The 20,447-nt window shown below is 48.3% G+C and overlaps 2 protein-coding genes across 3 annotated transcripts in view; one reads left to right on the top strand and one right to left on the bottom strand.

Annotated features, from left to right (window-relative positions):
* Nucleotides 1-20,447, bottom strand: part of RAD50 (RAD50 double strand break repair protein) — a 246,571-nt gene that overhangs the window by 147,479 nt on the left and 78,645 nt on the right. Inside the window, exon 4 of one of the 2 annotated variants that reach the window (XM_061150792.1) lies at nucleotides 14,043-14,153. The exons of the other annotated variant lie outside the window; for it this stretch is intronic. Within the exon in view, the coding sequence (XP_061006775.1) occupies nucleotides 14,043-14,069 (27 nt within the window). The 5' untranslated portion in view covers nucleotides 14,070-14,153. The remainder of the gene's footprint in view (nucleotides 1-14,042; nucleotides 14,154-20,447) is intronic. 2 annotated transcript variants of the gene reach the window in all.
* On the top strand, nucleotides 14,207-20,178 carry LOC133062790 (uncharacterized). Its single transcript, XM_061152172.1, has 3 exons — nucleotides 14,207-14,308; nucleotides 14,352-14,892; nucleotides 19,585-20,178. The coding sequence occupies exons 1-3, from the start codon at nucleotides 14,207-14,209 to the stop codon at nucleotides 19,701-19,703; spliced, it is 762 nt and encodes a 253-aa protein (XP_061008155.1). The 3' UTR covers nucleotides 19,704-20,178.

Consider the following 20,447-nt stretch of genomic DNA (forward strand, 5'->3'; position numbering starts at 1 on the left):
TTCCTTTCTAATTTGTGTGCCTTTTATTTCTTTGTTTTGCCTGAGTGCTCTAGGTAGAACTTAGGGTACTATGTTGAATAAGAGTGGTGAGAGTGGGCACCCTTATCTTGTTCCTTATCTTACTGGAAAAGTTTTCCATTTTTCTCTGTCAATTGTAATGCTAGTTGTGGGTTTGTTGTATATGGCCTTTATTACATTTAGCTATGTCGCTTCTACACCCAACCAATTGAGGATTTTTATCATGAAGGGATGTTGCAGTTTGTCAGATGCCTTTTCTGCATCTATTGAGATGATCATATGATTTTTTCCCTTCATTCTATTAATGCGAGATATCACATTTATTGACTTGCATTTGTTGAACCATCCTTGTATCCCAGGGATAAATCTCACTTGGCCATGGCATATAACCTTTATAATGAGTTCTTCAACTAAGTTTGCTAATTTTTGTTGAGAATGTTTGCATCTATGTTCACCAGGGATATTCATCTATAATTTTCTTTTCTTGTGATGTGCTTATGTGGCTTTGGTGTCAGGGTAATGCTGGCCTTGTAAAATGAATTTGGGAGTGTTCCCTCTCCTTCAGTTTTTGAGAAGAGCTGGAGATGGCTTGGGATTCCTCTTTAGTTGTTTGGTAGAATAATCCTGTGGAGCCATCTTGCCCTCAAGATTTCTATATTTGGAGGTTTTTGATTACTGGTTCAACTTCCTTACTCTTTATTGGCCTGTTCAGACCTTCTAGTTCTCCCTGGTTCAGTCTTGCCAGGTTGTATGATTCTAGGAAATTATTCCTTTCTTCTAGGCTATCTAATTTATTGGTATATAACTATTCATAGTAGTCTCTTATGATTGTATGTGTTTCTGTAGTGTGAGTTATTATTTCTCCTCTTTCATTTTTTATTTTGAGTCCTCTTATTTTTTCTACTATTTTCCTACTATTCACTAAAGATTTGTCAATTTTGCTTATCTTTTTAAAAAGCAGCTCATAGTTTCATTGATCTTTACTATTGTTTTTCTGACCTCTATTTCATTTATTTCTATTATTTTCATTTATTTTCTACTATGATCTATTATTTTCTTCCTTCCTTCCTAAGCTTTTATTTACAATGTTTATAATTTCTTTTCTTTCTTTCTTTTTTTAATGAGCACTTTCTCTCTTTCTTTTTTATTTATTTACTTGGCTGTGCCAGGTCTTAGTTGCAGGATCTTTAGTTGTAACATTTGAACCCTTAGTTGAAGCAAGTGCAATTTGTTATTAGTTCCCTGACCAGAGATCAGGGTCTTTTCCAATAGGTCAACTCTTCACATGAGGTGGCCAAAGTATTGGAGTTTCAGCTTCAGCATCAGTCCTTCCAATGAACACCCAGGACTGATCTCCTTTAGGATGGACTGGTTCGATCTCCTTGCAGTCCAAGGGACTCTCAAGAGTCTTCTCCAACACCACAGCTCAAAAGCATCAATTCTTGGGTGCTCAACTTTCTTCACAGTCCAACTCTCACATCCATACATGACCACTGGAAAAACCATAGCCTTGACTAGATGGATCTTTGTTGGCAAAGTAATGTCTCTGTTTTTCAATTATGCTATCTAGGTTGGTCATAACTTTCCTTCCAAGGAGCAAGCATCTTTTAATTTCACGGCTGCAATCACCACCTGCAGTGATTTTGGAGCCCAAAAAAATAAAGTCTGACACTGTTTCCACTGTTTCCCCATCTATTTCCCATGAAGTGATGGGACCAGATGCCATGATCTTAGTTTTCTGAATGTTGAGCTTTAAGCCAACTTTTTCACTCTCCTGTTTCACTTTCATCAAGAGGCCCCTTAGTACCTCTTCACTTTCTGCCATAAGGGTGGTGTCATCTGCATATCTGAGGTTATTGATATTTCTCCCAGCAATCTTGATTCCAGCTTGTGCTTCTTCCAGCCCAGTGTTTCTCATGATGTACTCTGCATATAAGTTAAATAAGCAGGGTGACAATGTACAGCCTTGACGTACTCCTTTTCCTATTTGGAACCAGTCTGTTGTTCCATGTTCAGTTCTAACTGTTGCTTCCTGACCTGCATACAGGTTTCTCAAGAGGCAGGTCAGGTGGTCTGGTATTCCCATCTCTTTCAGAATCTTCCACTGTTTATTGTGATCCACACAGAGTAAACTCTGGGAGTTGGTGATGGACAGAGAGGCCTGGCATGCTGCGATTCATGGGGTCGCAAAGATTCGGACACAACTGAGCGACTGAACTGAACTGAAGTGACCAGGGATCAAACCCTGGCTTCCTGCACTGGGAGTACGTAGTCTTAGCCACTGGATCACCAGGGATGCATCCTTAAGAGTTTGCCATTCAGCTGTGTCTGACTCTCAGCGACCGCATGGACTGTAGCCCACCAGGCTCCTCTGTCCATAGGATTCTCCAGGCAGGAATACTAGAGTGGGTTGCCATTCCCTTCTCCAGGGGATCTTCTCGACCCAGGGATTGAATCCGGGTCTCCCGCATTGCAGGCAGACTCTTTACTGTCTGAGCCACGAGGAAAGACTGGACTACCAGCAAAGTCCCTCTGATTCCTTAACACAAGTATTTATCACTGTAAAACGCTCTCTTAGAACAGCTTTTGCAGAAGCCCATAGGTTCTGGTAAATTGTGTTTCTATTTTCATTTGTTCTGAGGCATTCTTTGATTTCTCTTTTGATTTCTTTTGGTTGTTCAGGAGTGTGCTGTTTGGTTTCCACCCTGCGTCGTCTCCAGTTTTCCCTGTGTTTTGATTTCTAGTTTTGTACCACTGTGATCCAAAAGATACTTGGTATGGGACTTCCATGGTGGTCTAGTGGCTAAGACTCTTTGATTCCACTGCAGGGGACACAGGTTCCATTCCCGGTCGGGTCGGGAAACTAAGATCCCACATGCCACGTGGCACGGCAGGGGGAGAAAAAAGATACTTGGCATAATTTTAATCTTAAATTCACTAAGACTTGTTTTATGTCTTCCCATATGATTTACCCTTGAGAATGTTCCCTATGTAGCTGAAAATACAGACAAAACAAACAACCTCAATTTCTTCAGAACCCAGCCCACTCTGCTCCCTCTGGTACTAAGAACTGAATTGAGAATTCAGGCTGCTGTCTTCAAGGCCTTCACCAGGCTGGGGAGAGAGGATTGGGCCTTCGTAAGTTAAAACAACTACAAAATTCTCCTATCAAGATTCAGCATTTTGTTTTTGCTTTGTTTTTCTTGATGAAGTATTCCTCTTACTTGCTTGCTTAGTCATTCAGTCGTGTCCAGCTCTGCAACTCCATGGACTATGGCCCACCAGGCTCTCTGTCTGGGGAATTTTCCAGGCAAAAATATTGAAGTGGGTTGCCATTTCCTTCTCCAGGGGATCTTCCTGACCCATGGGTCTAACGCAAGTCTCCCGAGGCTCCTGAATTGCAGGCAGATTCTTTACCACTGAGCCATCGGGAAGCCCAAGCATTTTCCTAGTTGCTGTAAAATCTTGGTAGGTATCCAGAGTTCCAATAAAGCCAATTCTGACAGGTTTGCCAGTTTATCTGCTGCTTCTGTGTAGAGATAAGCTTTTGGTGCTCCTTACTCCACCACTTTTGCTGCCATCACTCCTAGTCTGTTTACACGTATTGTAATTATTGATATGGTTGGATTTATGTCTAGAGATTTTATTATTTATTTTCTGTTTTCCCTCCGGCTGTTCCCTTTATCCTGAGTATGTCTGGATTGCTTGAACATCTTTTTAAGCATTCCAGTTAAATCCATTTGTTGTATTTTTAACTACCTCTCTCTTTTTTCAGTGGTTACTCTAAGGATTACAAGATACGTATTTCCTTTTTAGGCTTGCTTAGGATAGACATTTTTACCATTTTAAACAGAATGTAAAAACTAACCATCATATAGCTTCCTTTACTCTCCCTTCTTTCTGTTGTAGTTTTCTTACATATTGCATATACATACCTTGAACATACCATCAGAAAATGTCACAATTTTTGTTTTAAATATAAATTTTTTAAAAAGAACTCAAGAGCAAAAGAGTAGAATGTTAAATTAACCCATATTTTACCATTCTGTTGGTCTTCCTTCATTCCTGATACTCCAAGTACACTTTTGGTACTATTTCCCTTCTATCTGAAAAAATTTTGGAAATTATTTTAGAATAGGTCTGCAGTCAAGGAATTCTTTCAGATTCCCTTCATCTGAAAATTTCACCTTCACTCTTTTTTATTGAATACAGAATTGTATCTAATTCTAGTTGATGTTCTTTTCCTCTTGTACTTTAAAGATGTGATCTCTTCATTCTGGTTTCCACAATAAGATATTTTCTTCTGGCAGATATATGTCTATATGTGTATGCATATACATATACCAAAATATATACATATTTTAAAGTATTTACACACAAATATATAACGTATAACACTGCGGATGGTGACTGCAGCCATGAAATTAAAAGATGCTTGCTCCTTGGAAGAAAAGTTATGACAAACCTAGACAGCATATTAAAAAGCAGAGACATTACTTTGCCAACAAAGGTCTATATAGTCAAAGCTATGGTTTTTCCAGTAGCCATGTATGGATGTGAGAGTTGGACCTTAAAGAAGGCTGAGCACCAAAGAATTGATGCTTTTGATCTGTGGTGTTGGAAAATTCTTGACAGTCCCTTGGACATCAAGGAGATCAAACCAGTCAATCCTAAATATTCATTGGAAGGACTGATGCTGAAGCTGAAACTCCAACACTTTGGCCACCTGATGTGAAGAGCCGACTTAGACCCTGATGCTGGGAAAGATTGAGGGCGGGAGGAGAAGGGGATGACAGAGGATGAGATCCTTGGATGGCATCACCGACTCAATGGACATGAGTTTGAGCAAGCACTGGGAGATGGTGAAGGACAGGGAAACCTGGCATGCTGCAATGCATGGGGTCGCAAAGAGTTGGACACAACTGAACGACTGAACAATAGTGAAAAACACACATACACATATATGTGGTGTTATGTATTCTTAAGTTTTCAACAGTTTCATGAATTTCTTGGTTTACCCTTTTTGGAACTTGCTGAGATGTTTGAATCCAAAGGTTTATGTCATTTGTCATATTTTGGAAGTTTTCAGTCATTATTTTTGCCTTTATTGCACTCTTTCTCCTCTCTTTATGAAACTCCAATGATAGACTTTCTGGGACTTTGAGGCTCTTTTCATTTTTTAAAAAAGTCTTTTTCTCACTGTTACTCAAATTGGATAATTTGTACTGGTCTACCTTCAAGTTTACTTACTGACTTCTCTGTCATTGCTATTCTGCTCTTGAGCTTATCTAGTGAGTATTTGATTTTGGCTCATATTTTTAAGTTCTAAAATTTTAGTTTCTCTATCTTTTATTTATTTGTTAAGACTTTCATTCATTTCAGGAGTGTTAGCCTTTACCTTTTGGAGCATTTTCATTATAGCAGTTTAAAGGCTTTGTCACTTAACTTTAATATCTCCCTGTTGGCCTCTTTTGGTCATATTTTACCATGCAAGTCGAAGTTTTCCTGGATCTTTTTATGCCAAATAATTTTAAATCCTGGACATTTGAATTTTATGAGATTCCAGGTCCTATTCGAATACTATGGAGAACGTTGACATGTCTATTTTAGCAGGCAATTGACTACTGGGCTTGAGACACAAATCCTGAGTGGCCTTCTGGGGACTGTGGCTTCAAGGCAAGTTCCCTTTTCAAAACCTTTCCGGTGCTGTTTAGATTTGTGCCGTACGTGCACCCTCTAGTGGTAATTCTGAGAACAGGCGGTGGTTCAGTTTAGTCCTCCAGTCTTGGGTGTGCTGATGAGGATTGAATCCATGCACGCTCATCTTGGGGGTGAGAGCACAGTTCATAAACAATTTTATGGAATTAATTTCCCAAGGGCCTTCTCCACAATTTCCTTGGTACTCTGGGGCTCCCTGGGGCTCCTCTTTTTGGTTCTCCTTTTGGTTCTTTAGTTGCTTTGCTTTGTAGCGTACTTCCTACAACTGTGCCCTCACCCAGGGCTAAGTGGCAAAAGGACGAAGAAAAGAGAAACCGAGCGAGTGAAAGAGGAGAGCAGTTAGGTTTGTCCCAATCTCCTGATACACCTGCAATCAGAATGAAAGCGTCTCTTCCTTAAGAATTTTAGGTGCCTTAACGCCTCAGATGTCACTGTAGCAGGAGTATTAGGGGGCTGGGGCATGAAGAGCAGAGAAAAAATTTTAAAGGGGTGTTTCTTCACTCACTCTGAACATTAGGAGTTCCTTTCCCATTCTTCAAACCAGAACTAGAAGGGTTCTCCTAGAGTTTTCACCATCTATGGCCCAGTTGCCCACTTTCACCTGAAAGTTCCAGGCTGCTTTGAGTCTGGCCAGGGAATGTTGTTGTTTAGTTGCTCATTCGTGTCTGACTCTGCAACCCCATGGACTGTAGCCTGCCGGGTTCCTCTGTCCGTGGTATCTTCCAGGAAAGAATACTGGAGTGAGTTGCCATTTCCTTCTCCAGGGGATCTTCCCGACCCAGGAATCCAACCTGCCATCTGCTGCATTGGCTGGCAGATTCTTTAGCACTGAACCACCTGGGGAGCCCAGCCAGGAAATACTGGAGGGAAAACAGGAAACTCATCCCCAGTTCAACGGTACTCCAAATTCTGTTTTCCTTCCCCAGTTCACCCGCTATTGATATTTACTCTTTTTTCTTACAACTTTTTAAATGATTTTTTTTTTTTTTTTTTAATGTGGACCATTTTTAAAGTCTTTATTGACTTGGTTACAATACTGCACCAGGGGTCAAACCCACAACCCCTGCCCTGGAAGGTGAAGTCTTAACCTCTGGACAGCCAGGGACGTCCCTGATATTTACTCTTGAAAGCCTTTCATGCATTCAGTCCAGGTTTTAATGTTGCATTTACAGGGAGAGACAGGGAGGAGAATGTTTACTCCATGTTACCTAGTTCATTCCTTTTTTCTGCCAAGTGGTATTTCACTGTATAGATATCCTACTATCTTTTCATCAATTCTCTTATTAATGGTCATTTTTGTTGTTTCCAGTTTCTGGCTCTTACAAAGTAAGCAGCAATAAGCATTCATGTACAAGTCTTCGTGGACACATACTTTCATTTATTTTGCATACATACCTAGGAATGGAAAGCTTAGGTTATATGGCAGGTGTACATTTAACTTTTTAGGAAAATGCCAAAACGTTTTCCAAAGTAGTTGTATCATTTTACATTCCCGTCAGTAGCTTAAGCGCATTCCATTTGTTCCATATCATTGCTCAGACTTGGTATAGTCTTTTGCTGTGTGGTGGTATTTCACTGTGGTCTTCGTTTGCATGTTTCTTTTACCAGAGAAGATGGAAAACAGCCATTCAAATCTGACCATTAAAAAAAATGTGCTGTCTTCTTCTTATTGAGTTTTAAACATTCTTTGCTTAAACTTATATTCTACATATAAGTCCTTTATCAGACATGGTTTGCAAATATTTTCTCCCATTCTGCAGCCACTGTGTTTTGTGTAGCTCTGTTTGGCCTTCCCTCCATACTCTGCCTGGATCCACCCCCTGTTCTGTCCACTGATACCACCACCACTCTTGTTCGTCTCTCCTGGATCATCCTCCTACCCTGGCCTCCCCCATGGTCTTCTTGCTTCACACTTGCAGAAGGACTGGAATTGGACCACAGTCCAATCTGCAAACAGCAGTCACTGAGCATTTAAAAATGCACACTGAATCATTTCTCCTCTATGCATAACATTATACAAAGGCTCTCTGTTCCCTTGGCATAATGCTAAAGCCCCAAATGCCCCATGCTATCTGACCCTTGCCTATTTTACTGGATGCTTTTTCTATCATTCTCCCCTTGACCGCCATGCTGGAGTCACAGGAATCTTTTTCCTTAAACACACTGAGTTTGTTTTCTTCCCAAGACCTTTGCACCAGCTATTCCTTCTGCCTGGGGTGCTCTACACTCTGTTTTGCACATTGCTGCCCCTTCTATCATTTAGAAAGTTAAAATATTACCCCTTTAGAGAGATATTCTTTGAACATAAAATCTAAAGTTGCTACCTCCACACTGTCTTGACTTCATGCTATTTTATTTCTCTGCAGAATAGTTACCACAGTGTGACACTTTCCTTGTTGTTTCCTGTCTTCACTAGAATATGTTTCATGGGAGTAGGGACTTCATCTCATTCATTTCGATATCCCTAGTGTCTAGAGCCATGCTTGGCACATAGTACAGGCTCAATAAATTCTTGTTGACTGTCTGTGCCCATAGCACCTACCTCTGTGTCTGTCACCTGGCTAGAAAGCAAATGTTTGCTGTCTGAATTTGTCAAGTAATCCATCCCCATGGCACCAATGATCAAAAAGCATCCCTGGGCTAGAAGAGGGAGAGAAAAGACACACATTTAGGAAAATGACAAGAGAAAAATTGCAGAGAAGCTTGAGAGAAAATCAGTTTCTCTAGAAGTGTGTGGGGAGTTTTATGACAGAGTTGTCATATCACTGGATTTGGTATGGGCTCCCACCCTAGGGAGACCTCTATGTTGGTTGCTGGTGCTATTAGGCCCGCACATAATGCACATGAGGTAATGGTGCAGTTTGTAGGCACAGCCCAAAGGTCTACATGAGGCGTGCTTATCAAAGGAAATTAGACCCTTTTGACCTAATCCACTGTTCACTTTGCTCCTCTACTTCCTGGAGTCTGCACGGTAATTTTCTCACTCCACAACCCTCAGCACGGTGGGTGAGCTCCCCCATGAATGGGTAATAGCTCACTGCTCCCATGGTCCCCACTCTCTCTCAGGCCATTTGGCACCAGTCCTCCTGGCTGAGCCATGAAATTAAAAATCGCTTGCTCCTTGGAAGAAAGGCTCTGACAAACCTAGACAGTGTATTAAAAAGCAGAGACATTACTTTGCTGATAAAGGTCCATCTAGTCAAAGCTATGGTTTTTCCAGGAGCCATGTACAGATGTGACAATTGGACCATAAAGAGGGCTAAGCGTTGAAGAACTGATGCTTTTGAATTGTGATGCTGGAGAAGATTCTTGACAGTCCCTTGGACTGCAAGGAGATTACACCAGTTAATCCTAAGGAAAATCATCCCTGAATATTCATTGGAAGGAACGATGCTGAAGCTCTAGCTCCAATACTCTGGCCACCTGATGTGAAGAGCTAACTCACTGGAAAAGACCCCGATGCTGGGAAAGACAGAGCAGGAGAAGAAGGGGATGACAGAAGATGAGATGGTTGGATGGCATCACCAACTCAACGGACATGAGTCTGAGCAAATTCTGGAAGACAGTGATGGACAGGGAAGTCTGGCATGCTGCAGACCATGGGGTCGCAAGGAGTCTGACGTGACTTAGTGACTGAACGACAACAATGAACACCTGCTGGGTGAAGTGGCACCCAGTGTGCATAGGCAGTTTCAGCACACAGCTCTTCTCTCCAAGGACCCTCCTTTAGGCCTCATCTCTCCCCGAGAACCTGGTAGGTGAGTGCTCTGAAGAGGCTCTGCGCGGGGCTTACATCGAGCCGCTGAACCAAGATGGCTGCCAAGGCCACGCCGGGGCCGTGGCGAGGAGCTGCTCTGCTGAGCACTAGGCCCTCTCTAGGGCGCGGTCCCAAAGGGGGCAGCAGACCCCCTGTCTCGGCCTGGGAAACAAGTTTCCTGGGGCGCGGGGTGGGGGCAAGACTGCTGCCTGGGCTCCAGGGAGCCAGGCGAGGCCTCGGGTTTCACGCTAACCGAGACTCACAGTGTAAACAAACTCCCAGAAGCTTCTTATCTGAGGTGGGGACTCCAGATGCCAGGGTCATGGGAGGGCACAACTCATCGGGGAAGTTCACCTTCTGGGGAAGTGGCTGCCCAAGGTATGGCCTTAATTGTGGGCTTCCTGGCTCAGAGATGGGGGAAGGAGGTGGCTGGCGCCTGTGGCCTCTCACCCCTGGCCTCTGTCCGCCAGGCATCTCACTGCACTCCACATCGGTCCCTGTGTCCCAGGCACCGGCCTGGGGCTCAGGAGGGAAGTGAGTCCAGATAAGGTTTGAATCTGAGAAGCCAGACAGCTGCTCATGGACTCTGTGACCGGTCCTTGTCTCCATTCTCAGCCAGGATTGGACAGCTGGGCAGGAATTCTGTCTGGGGATGACTCTTCCTCTTTTTAGAGTGCCTAGGGCACTGTCTGTCCCCTCCCAGGCCTAACCCTTGGCCCGCGGTCCCAAGACAAATCACTCTAGGGATCAGAGGGGTTGCTCTGGGAGAACCTGATGGGGTTCCTGAGCCCACCTGAAGAGATGTGTGCTCAGCCTGGGATGTAGGCCTTCTTGGGCTATGACCCCAGGGGAGAAGACAGGGTCCTCCTTCTCTTGCCTCCCCCAGAAGTCACCTTAGAAAACCCCATCTCTTCCTTTTCTTGGAGTCAGCTAAAGGCTACTGACAAGGAAACATGGTGCTCTGTTTACCAGGTGGCACCTGCCTATCTACCTCAGCCAAAGTCCACCCTCAATTCCTGCTCCCACCCTCTGAGTCAGCATTGTCTCTGCACCCTTTTTTCTTCCCTAGACTCCAAGAAGGGTGCTATCCAGCAGGGGGCGCTGCGGTCACGGGGTCAGAGCTTTCAGAGGGCTGGGGCTTGTGAGTAGAACTCGAATCCCCTGGGAACACAGGTGGCCCTGGGGGTGGACTCTGGTCCTGCTAGACAGCAGAGGGATGATGAATTTATAGACACACCCCATCCAGCAGTGGGGCACCCTTATCCAGCCTTCCTGGCCTGTTGTACCCACACACCCAGTGTCCAAAGGGCAGGGCCAAACAGTGCTGGTATGTTGTTTCAGGTTCTGGCTGTGATCACCAGTGACCTGGGTATTCCTGGGACAACGTGTGAATTTTAATCACCTGTCCTACACTTTAGCTCAATGCCCTCAGCTCCCCAGACTCACAACCTGAGATCAAAGCAATGGCCCCTTAGGCAAAGTGGGGAATCTCCCTACATTTCTCCCAGAATGGGGAACCTTGGGAAGGCCTGGGAAGGGTTCTACTCCAACCCATCTCACATCCGGGCCATCCACGGATACTGCTGTTAACTAAGCACACTTCTCTCCGTCCCCCGTGGCCAGAGCCCCAGTCCACGTGGAGTGACCCGAGCTGCCTCCTATCCATTGCCCTGCCCTGGTTTGCAGCAGGGTCCCAGACAAGGGCAATGCAAATCGGGGCCTGCGGTATGACATTCAAGGGGAGGCACTCACTCTCATGGTCATGCAAGAACAGGGTTGCGCGAGCGTCTCCTCCACAGAGAGATTTCTGAAGCACAGATCAGACTCTCAGTTTTACCCCGCAGAGCCAGGATCAAGTCCATACTTCTGAGGAGCACTCAAGCCTCTTCACGGTATGGCTCCTGTGGGCTGGTCCAGCCTTAATTCCTGGAGCAGCCATACAAGGCCACAAGGCCACACCACAAGCAGGATCTGTCCTGCACTTGGGAGCCTCCAGGCTTTTGCTTGGGCTGTGCCTACAACCTAAACACGTTCTCCCATGGCTGACTCATCACCCTTCAAGGCCCTTGAACACCAGTTCCTCAGAGTGGCTGCCTGTGAACTCTGGCTGAGATAAGTCGCTTCTGTCCCCACATCCCAGCATCTCTGCTCCTTCGCCTCATACTCCAGGTACGATATACATCTGTCATTCTGCAATCAAGTGCACTTACTAATTGCCTGCTGTTTGCAAGGAATGAGCTGGGTGTCAGGGAGGGGGCTCTGAGGGTAATAACCCCATCTTTTGTCCCCAGAGAGCTTATATCCAGGGTAGCTGGTGGCACATGGGGACCGTGCCGACTCACTTCGAAGTGCTTCTGCATGGCTGGTACAGGCATGGGCCTGAGAAACATTCCATGCCCATCAGATGCCCCTATGTCTTCAGGCTTCTAGAGTCACCACTCAACTAGCAACAAAGAATACATGTGTGCTCCAGCCCATGAGGCTGTGGGAAGTCTTTTCCAACATTCTTGAGGGTTTTTGAGGAAAGGAGACTAATTTTTATTTCCTGGCAGTGGCAAGTCACCAGGGGCTTCCTGGCTAAGAGCTCCTTCTCCCAGCAAACCCTGGTCCATTTTACCCTCAATGTGGACCGAGTCCTCTGAAATACTCCCAGAGCAGCAATCTAGGAGTTAGCTATCACAGTGGCTCTCCAACCTGGTGACATGATCATTGCAGTCTCTCACTTGCCAAGCTGGAGGGCAGTCAGTCGTGCTTTCTCCGCACTATCCAGGCAGGTGGGTCTCTGCTGACCCTTCACCCCTCCTGCCAGTCAGTCAGTCAGTCAAGAGAGACTTTCTTGATACTCACTCATGCAGAGAAAGGACTGGAACCTCTCACATTGAGCTGAGGTTCTGTCTAAATTGAGTCCTTTGTGGACCTACCTTCCAGGAGAGGAAGAGAAACCCTACCCGATGTTAACGGCCCCGTCCCCTTGTTACGTGGCTGGCTGGCCGATGTCACTGGACACCCAGTCTCTCTGCATGATTAGGAGCGGACACAATGTGAAGACAACTGGAAAGGGAGCAGAGATCCTCTTGGAATGACAGACCCACACAGAAATGACCACAGTGATGCTCAGGAAAGCCATGTCCCTCCCTTCTTCTTTACCACTGGGGGCATACTGCTGAGACAATCCGAATCCATCATCCATCCATCCATGCCCATCCATGCCACACCTCGCTCATAGGGTATCTGCTGTGTTCAGGCAAGGCTGGATCCTGGGGTTACAGCAGTGAACAGGACAGAGCACCTGCTGGGCCAACCCCCTTTTCTCCTGTCTCTTGCCCTGTTTTCCTTCTATGAACATTCCTATAACTCAGCAGTTGCTGAATACAAGCTACAAAGACATACTCCTGTTGCTGTTTTCTAGCTTAAGCTACATCTACTGTTTCCAAAAGGAGACTGCAAATGAAGTCCGACATAGACGCTCGAAGACCAGGTCCTTCACCAAGTCCACTTTAAGGGAGAGGATCAGGGATCAGGGTTGAGTTCTCTGCCTCAGAGAGACTGTTTGGTCTAGGCAGAGGACCAGCAACAGTGGGTCCAGACTTGGGCCACAAGAGAAGGAGGAGACAAGACCTTATTTGGTCTGGAGCCTCACTAAACTGCTGCCATGGTCTCTGGACCCCTTAGGGGCACCCCCTCAATGTCTTAACCCTTCTTTCCATGGCAGCCCCTGGAGTTGGGATTCCCAGGCTGAGTCACCAGGGTCACTAGGGACTGTGTTCATAGCACAAGACCCACTCTTGCAGCATTTGGAGTTTCCCTGGCCCTCTCCCAGGCCAGCCACCCTTCTCCTGAGCCTGGGCCAGAGGAAACCAATGCTGGACTGGACAAGGAATGCTTGAGGGTCTGTCTGCCCCTCCATTGGCTAGCTGGGTGCCTCAGAGTGGCCACTGGTACTCACTGTTCCACCCTCAGCTTCTCTGGACTCAGGGAGCTCTACTTGTTTGATTTGTCTTTCGAAGAGCCATGTTCTCAAGGCTATAAGCAAGGAGATCTTTATGCGGGAGCTCCAAAGCAAGGATTTAGGAAATATGTGTGCACAGCCCACCTTAACCACAGGCATGACTTTGGTCTGAAGAGGTCAGGGTAGGGTGCTAGACTCTGCCGCACCATCCCAAACTCCCAGCCTCACTGGCTCAGATGCAGGCCCAACCCCCAATTATCCCAGGCCTGAGCTGCAAGCCCTGGAGAGGGAAGGAAGTGACCGACCCCCACAGCAACATTCCTCTGTGATGACGACAGTGTGCTCACTGCCCAGCCACCCCATCTGGAGGGCAGTTCTCTGGAAGTCACAGGGGACTCCCTCCCTAGGAGGCTGAGGCCTCTCTTACAGAGTGGGACTTCCTTCAGCTGGGGCATCAGCTTGACCTGACCAGGCTAGGGGGCAAGAACAGCTGGGGGCCCCGAGGGAGCAGCTCCCCTGGGAGCAGCTCAGAAGGCCACAGGGGCCACCCTAAATGCCTCTAACTCATTCCATTTCTTCATCCATTCAATAAGCACTCACCTGATATCCTCCTTGTGTTAGCCCCATCAGAGGCTCTCAGGACCCAGCAGGCTGGACTAGGCAGGCAGGGCCACACCCTCAAGGGGCTCCAAGACAGGTGGGAGGAATCCTCTAGCACATACACACAAAGGATAATTTCAGCAATGATAAGTGCTATGAAGACAATGATAAGAGTTATGAAGACAACACAACAAGCCAGTGTTACAGTTGGGGACCTCGGCCCTTTGAGGGGGGCCTCCACATTCCTGACAGTCCGGTCTTCGCATGCAAGTGTAGCCCCTGCATCCACACCGCACCACGCTCCCTTAGGAACAAACGCCGCCCGGGAGGAGGCTGGGGGCAGGTGCATGCAGGTGGGGCTTTTCCAAGGCCGGTTTTCCCCGGCTCCCGCTGGAACTTCCAGAGGGCCACGGGCCCGCGACACTGGACACCCGCCCGTCCCCCTCCTCCTCCTGCATCCGCAGCTCGCGAGCCTCTGCGCTCCCGGCGAGGTTCCCGGAAACTCCTCGATTTCCCTGTCGCCGCCGCGTTTGCAAGAAACCGAAACCCAGGCCCCGCCCCCCGCGCCAGCCGGGAGCTGGCAACTGGGGCCTGCGCCCGGGGCTGGGTCAGAACTGGGCGGCCGGAGCGGCCCCTCCCGGACCGACGGAGCCGAGGTGGAGGTGGGAGGCCCTTCTGAGTGCCAGGGCTGCGCTAGGCGCCCACCCCCTGCAGGTGTCGTCCCCAGCGGCTCAGCACCGCCCGCGGGAAAGCTGCAGTTCTAACCCGATCGTTCAGGTTGCATCCGATGGCGGAGTGCCCAGCGAGGGCGGGGGGCAGGCAACACAGCCTCCCCTGCAACAATGTAGAGGTGGGCGCCATTTGTGTGCGCCTACTGTGCGTCCGCCAAACCAGGGGAGGGGCGCAGGGGGGATAAGAAGGAAGGGCAGGGGCGTTTACAAAGAGCTCTGTACTCCGACTCTCCACCCCTTCATCGTGCGGTGGCGGGGGGGAGGGCGGGCACAGAGCAGTTTGGCAACTTGCCCCAGATCACACAGCCTGTAGCTGCGAAGCTGGCTGCAAACCTGTGGCCCGCAGCGGGAGGCTGGGCGAAGAAGGAGGAAGTGCCCCGGCCGGCTGCCGGCAGGTGAGCTGCCTGGCACGGGCGGGGCAGCCAGCTGCGGAGGGGGAGGGGCGGTCCCAGGCCGCCACCCGGGCCGCGAGGACTGGAGGCTTTGCTTTTCTCCTTCCCTCCCTCCCTTTCCAGGAAGCCGGCCTGCCCAGAGCCGGCCGCTCACCCCAACTCACCCCCAGCCTGGGCCGAGCAGGAATGTGGAAGTTGGCCGGAAGAGCTTGCGCCCCCTCCCCTCCAAAAACACACCCATCTCAGACCCCGGGAAGCGTGAACTTGGGTCACCTAGGGCGAGGGGCTCCAGACCGGGACTCGATTACCCAGGACGAAGTAGGGGTGCTGTTACCCCTAGCAAGGCCAAGAAGCCTGCCAGGGGCGCTGGCCGTAGTGCAAGACCCATTGGCGGGGGTGGGGTGGGAGTAGGAAGGGTGGAGGAGGGTGCAGGTCCAATCCAGCCCCACTCCGGGTCACGGCCACTGAGCCTGGCCACAGAGCTTCAGCCCCGCCTCGGGGCCCCTTGGGGTGGTTGGAGAGCCGAGGCTGCTTTTCCTCCCAACGCAGTGTTTATAAGAAATGAAACTGCAGAGGGCATCAGCGGCAGCCCACACTGACACCCAGCTCCCGCTCCGGGGTTCCGGTCCCAGAGCGCTGGAGCAATCCTCGGCCCACTCTTATATCGCCAGACCCCTAGTGCTTTCCCAGTCAGCTGCAGCCTCCCACTCTGCGTTTAGTATTTTTATAACAGCACAACGTGTATTCTGCTGTGTCATACACCATTTTTGCCTGAGTTGTGAGAGGGGAGGGGCTAGTCTTGTGCCTGAGCACATCTCCAGGGCCAAACCTGGAAGTGACCCAGAGCAGGAGTGCCATTCATATTTGTTGAATGAATTAAAAAATGACTTTCTTCATCTCCAATTAGGCTCATTTCAGCTAGGGTGATGATGCCTAGATTCTAACTTAAAGCTTTGTGTTGCTTTTATATTATTTTATGACTGACTTTGTGTTCTGCGCTTCATAGTTTAGGACTGCCCTGCTTCCAAGTTGCTGTGAAAATAAATGATGGCTGGGATGGACTTTTAGCATCAAAGATAGCCCTCTCTCTGGACCTGGGGGGTGAAATGCCTGCTGGGTTTCATCTGCTTTGGGGACTGTGGCCTCTTCTCTGGGTGGCAGGCCTTATAGGGGCCCAGGGCTGCACTACTCTCAAAAACCTAGTTAAAGCCTTGCTGGGTCCTGTACTTCAGGATTAACTGGAACCCACCCTGGATGGTGAACACTGAGAGCCTCTGAGAGCCTGAGAGAGGGGACTGGGGGCATGATTTGGTCCATCGAGGAAAAGGTTTCCAGATAGCTGATCTTGCCCTCAGCAGCCTGATTGCAGAGGTGGTTCTGCCAGCCAGTCAGCCTCATCTGCCAGCCCAGAAAACTCCAGACCCTAGTACAGAATAGCTGCAATAAATGTACCCTTACTGAGTGACAGTATAGATGGAAGGTATCCTTGAGTGAGACCCTGCTCCGGAGCTAACTCCAGCTGCAGTGTGAGGAACCCTGCAGAAAACCCTCGGGTCTCTTGCAGAAAAACCAGACTTTGGGGCTTCCCTGGTGGTCCAGTGGTTAAGACTTTGTGCTTCCACTGCAGGGGGCATGGGTTTGATCCCTGGGAACTAAGATCTTGCATAATGTTCAGCTGGTAAAAAAAACGAAAAACAAATGCAGACTTTGTTCCACAGAGAATCACCACCCAGAAGGTGATAAGTAGAAGAGAAAAGACAATATGAAAGTTGAGGGCTAGGGGGTTTTGAGGAGGGGAAGGATTTCTGGTTGGCTGCTTTGGAGATGCTTCATAGAAGACCAGGCATTTGCTCTGGGCCTTAAAACAGAGACTAAAATTGAAGTGGGGGGAGTGGGGGGGGGGGGCAGCAGGTAAGGTGAGTGATGCAAGTATCCTAGGAAGTCAGGGATGAGGAGCAAATGGAAAGAGCAAAGACAGGGGAAAAATACAAAGTGTGTTTAGAGAATGGAAATACAGTGAAAGGTTCATGCATTACTGTGAGTACATGTCATTTGAGTAATGTCTGACACTTGAGAAAGGAATTTGATAGTCTATATAATTTCTTTCATCTTTGTAACAATCAGGACAGATGCGCAGAGAGTACTTCTATTTTACAGATGAGAAAACTGAGACCCAGAGAAGGACAGTAACTTGCCTGAGGTCACACGGAAAAGTGGCAAAAAGCACAAGAATGCAGCTTCACAACTCAAATTCTGTGTTATCTTTCCATGGCCCTATAGTCCAAGGGTAGGGGAGTTGTGGGACAGAAGGTTGGAATGGAACCCTTGGGACCAGAGTCAGCAGTGAATTGAATGTGGGGCTAAAGAGTCTAAGGGAACTCAAAGCTTCCGTGCGTACCCTAAATGTTAGGGAGATCATCAAAGTTACAGAAATAATTCTAGTGCAGAGGTGCCTGGAGGGCAGGCCAGACAGAGAGGCACTCCCAGGGGGAGGCTGTGGCAACAACAGTCTGATCCTCAAATGTGAAAGCAGGACTTGATGTAGGGAAGAAAAACCCAGAGGACCAGGTGAGGCCAAGGGGGGAGGAGGATGGGAAAGACTTCACCAGAGAGGGAGCTGGGACTAGGAAGAAATGTGCTGGGGGCAGTGTGGAAAGAGGAGGCCAAGAGTTGTTTGCTGTGTGTGGAATCTGTGGTTAGGTTTGTAGGGGAGCAGCCAGAAGGCAGCCACAGCATGGTTTTGGAGGTCACCTGCCCAAAGGGGATGGCTGGAAGTACAGAAGAGTATTTTGAGTCAGAAATGTGGAAAGGCCAGCCCCGAATTACTGACAGAAACCTAAAAAGGACAAAATGCGTCTGTCCAGCTTCACAAGGAATGTGTGATACATTTTAGAATGGGATTCATCAAGAACAGTTACATAAAAATGTGAGATGCTTAAACAGGGGTTAGCTTTATTTCACTGATCTGAAGTATAGCACCTCCAATCATAATAAGCATCAAGAGTATGTAAGAATCCCTAAAGTTAAAAATTAAAAAAAAAAAAAGGCAAAGAACACTTCAAAAATGTAAAATGACAATTTCACTGGTAAATACTAACACTGGGGAATTTCTCCTTAGCAAAAAAATGATTGGTGTGTGCAAAGATTTAGCTACACAGTGCTGTCTGTATTATGAAAAAATGGAAATAACCTAACTGTCCTACAATAGGGGATTAATTGGGTAAATTTTTATTTATCCTTATGGTGGAATAATATATACCCATTATAAATGATATTGCAGAAGTACATTTCATGACACAGAAAGATGCTCATTAGAGATGTATACATACAGATGATTATCTATGAATTAAAATTCTTATTTTAAAGCACACTTTACTCTCTCCTGTTGCCTTCCCAAGGTCAATGTCTCAGACGACATCAAATGCAAACTTCACTTCTCTAATCTCACTCTGCATTTTCCAGCAGATATGTCAGGTTCCTAGGGGTAGGACAAGCACCCATTTGCTGCACAGAAAACAGACTTAGCAACTCAGGAGCCACTTGTTTTCTTCTCTTCTTGCTTGAAAGGTGTTGGTTTCTGTAGTGCATTCCCACTCCCTCCTGTCATTTAAAGCACCCCAACCCTTCTCCCCCTTCCAGGGCCTCAGCACCTTGCATTTGCTTAACACCCAGGTAGTCTCATTCCTCACAGTTTCTCCTGTCTCTCTGCCTCTCAGTTCTCCCAGCCATCAGTATCTGGGAGACAGCTCTGACCCATTCCTATTGGTTTCCTGGGAACCAAGTGTGGCCTTAGTCACAGCATCAGATTCTGGTGTACCAGAATTGGATTAACCCATCCATTTCCTCTGTGGGAGGAAAGCTATAGTGTGACTGACAGGTGGAATGGTGCATCCACATGTCTGTTTATAGCCTGAAACATTGCAACGGGGTGCTGCTATGGAGGGAGAGCTGGGGTGACCGGAATGATACAACCAACCTGACCTGGAAGAGAGATTTACTTCTGAGTCAGCAGCTTTGGGGAGATGAAGGAAGAAGCCTGCTGGCCAGAGCTCTGGAGAGAAATATGAACATTCAGCCCAGCCTCTAGGAGTACAAGTAGGGCATGGTCTAGTTGTAAGCACAAGAGTTCGATAGCTGTCATTCCCAAAGCACCTGGGACCTGGGCTCCCCAACCTTTTAGCTAGACCCATGGCCTTGATCAAGGTAAGCAATTACCCCATTTGCCCAGAATCTCTCTGGACCAAGCCCTGAGGCTCCAGAAACTAAACCAGTGCTGCCAGGGAAGGCTCTCAGGCAAGGGCCACTTGAGGCTGTGGAGGTGGCCTAAGGCAGGAGTGCTAGGAGGAACCAAGGTTACCCCACCCCCGACCCCAACTCAGCAGTCCTGGCTTCTCTGAAACCCTTCTCTCTTTCCCTAAGGCCAGCAGTGGGGCAGTCCCAAGGATGCAGATGGAGAAGCGGAAGAGGTCTCTCCTGGTCACAGAGTCTGGCAGGGGCCTCGAAAACCACGCATCATCTGCTGCCCAAGTAGGGCATGATGTTTCACAGACATCATCTCTGTCACAGTAAAGCAGCAAAGTAGGGCTATTGTTTTGGAGTTGAGGAAACTACAGCGGCCAAACTGGGATTTCTTCTCGTCTTGGCAGCCCCACGCAGGGTAGGCTTTCCTTTACTTCCCCGGGGAAGGTGAACCCCCCGGAGGTGGGCCACCCCTCGAAAAGGGGACAGTTTGAAAACCGAAACCCTCCCTTCTTGACACCCATTAACGGGCTTGAGGAAGCAGGTTGGTTTTCAAGGACTCAATCCTTGAGTCCACTCTGAACAGGACGGCAGGTGCCGGGGTGACCCCCTCACCGGGGCTGGGAAGACAGAGATCCCGGGGGCATCCCCAGGAAAGAAGGGCAAAGAGATGGCCTCAGGAGCTAGCAGGCTGGGTGAGCGCCGAGTGAGGGGAGTAACTGCGGGCCGGGGGCGTTCGACTTTCCAGGAGCGCTTTCTCCCGGGTGCGCTGGTATGGGGGTGGAGTGGGAGCCGGCGGGGCGGGCCCGCGATCGCCCCGGGGCGGCGGCGCCAGGCCGGAGGGGGTGGGGAGGGGCAGCCGCCCTGTACTTCCCCTTCGCCGCTAGCTCTACAACAGCCTGATTTCCCCGAAATGATGAGGCGGCGCTGGCCAATGGGCGTCCTCTCGGCTCTTTAGGAGGCGGGGCCCAGCCTGGGCTGGGGGAATCCCGCTAAGTGTTTAGATTCTCCGCGGCGCCGCGGTTCAGGCAGAGCGCGCCACT

The sequence above is a fragment of the Dama dama genome, chromosome 9, assembly GCF_033118175.1.
Source record: "Dama dama isolate Ldn47 chromosome 9, ASM3311817v1, whole genome shotgun sequence".
Classification (NCBI taxonomy): domain Eukaryota; kingdom Metazoa; phylum Chordata; class Mammalia; order Artiodactyla; family Cervidae; genus Dama; species Dama dama.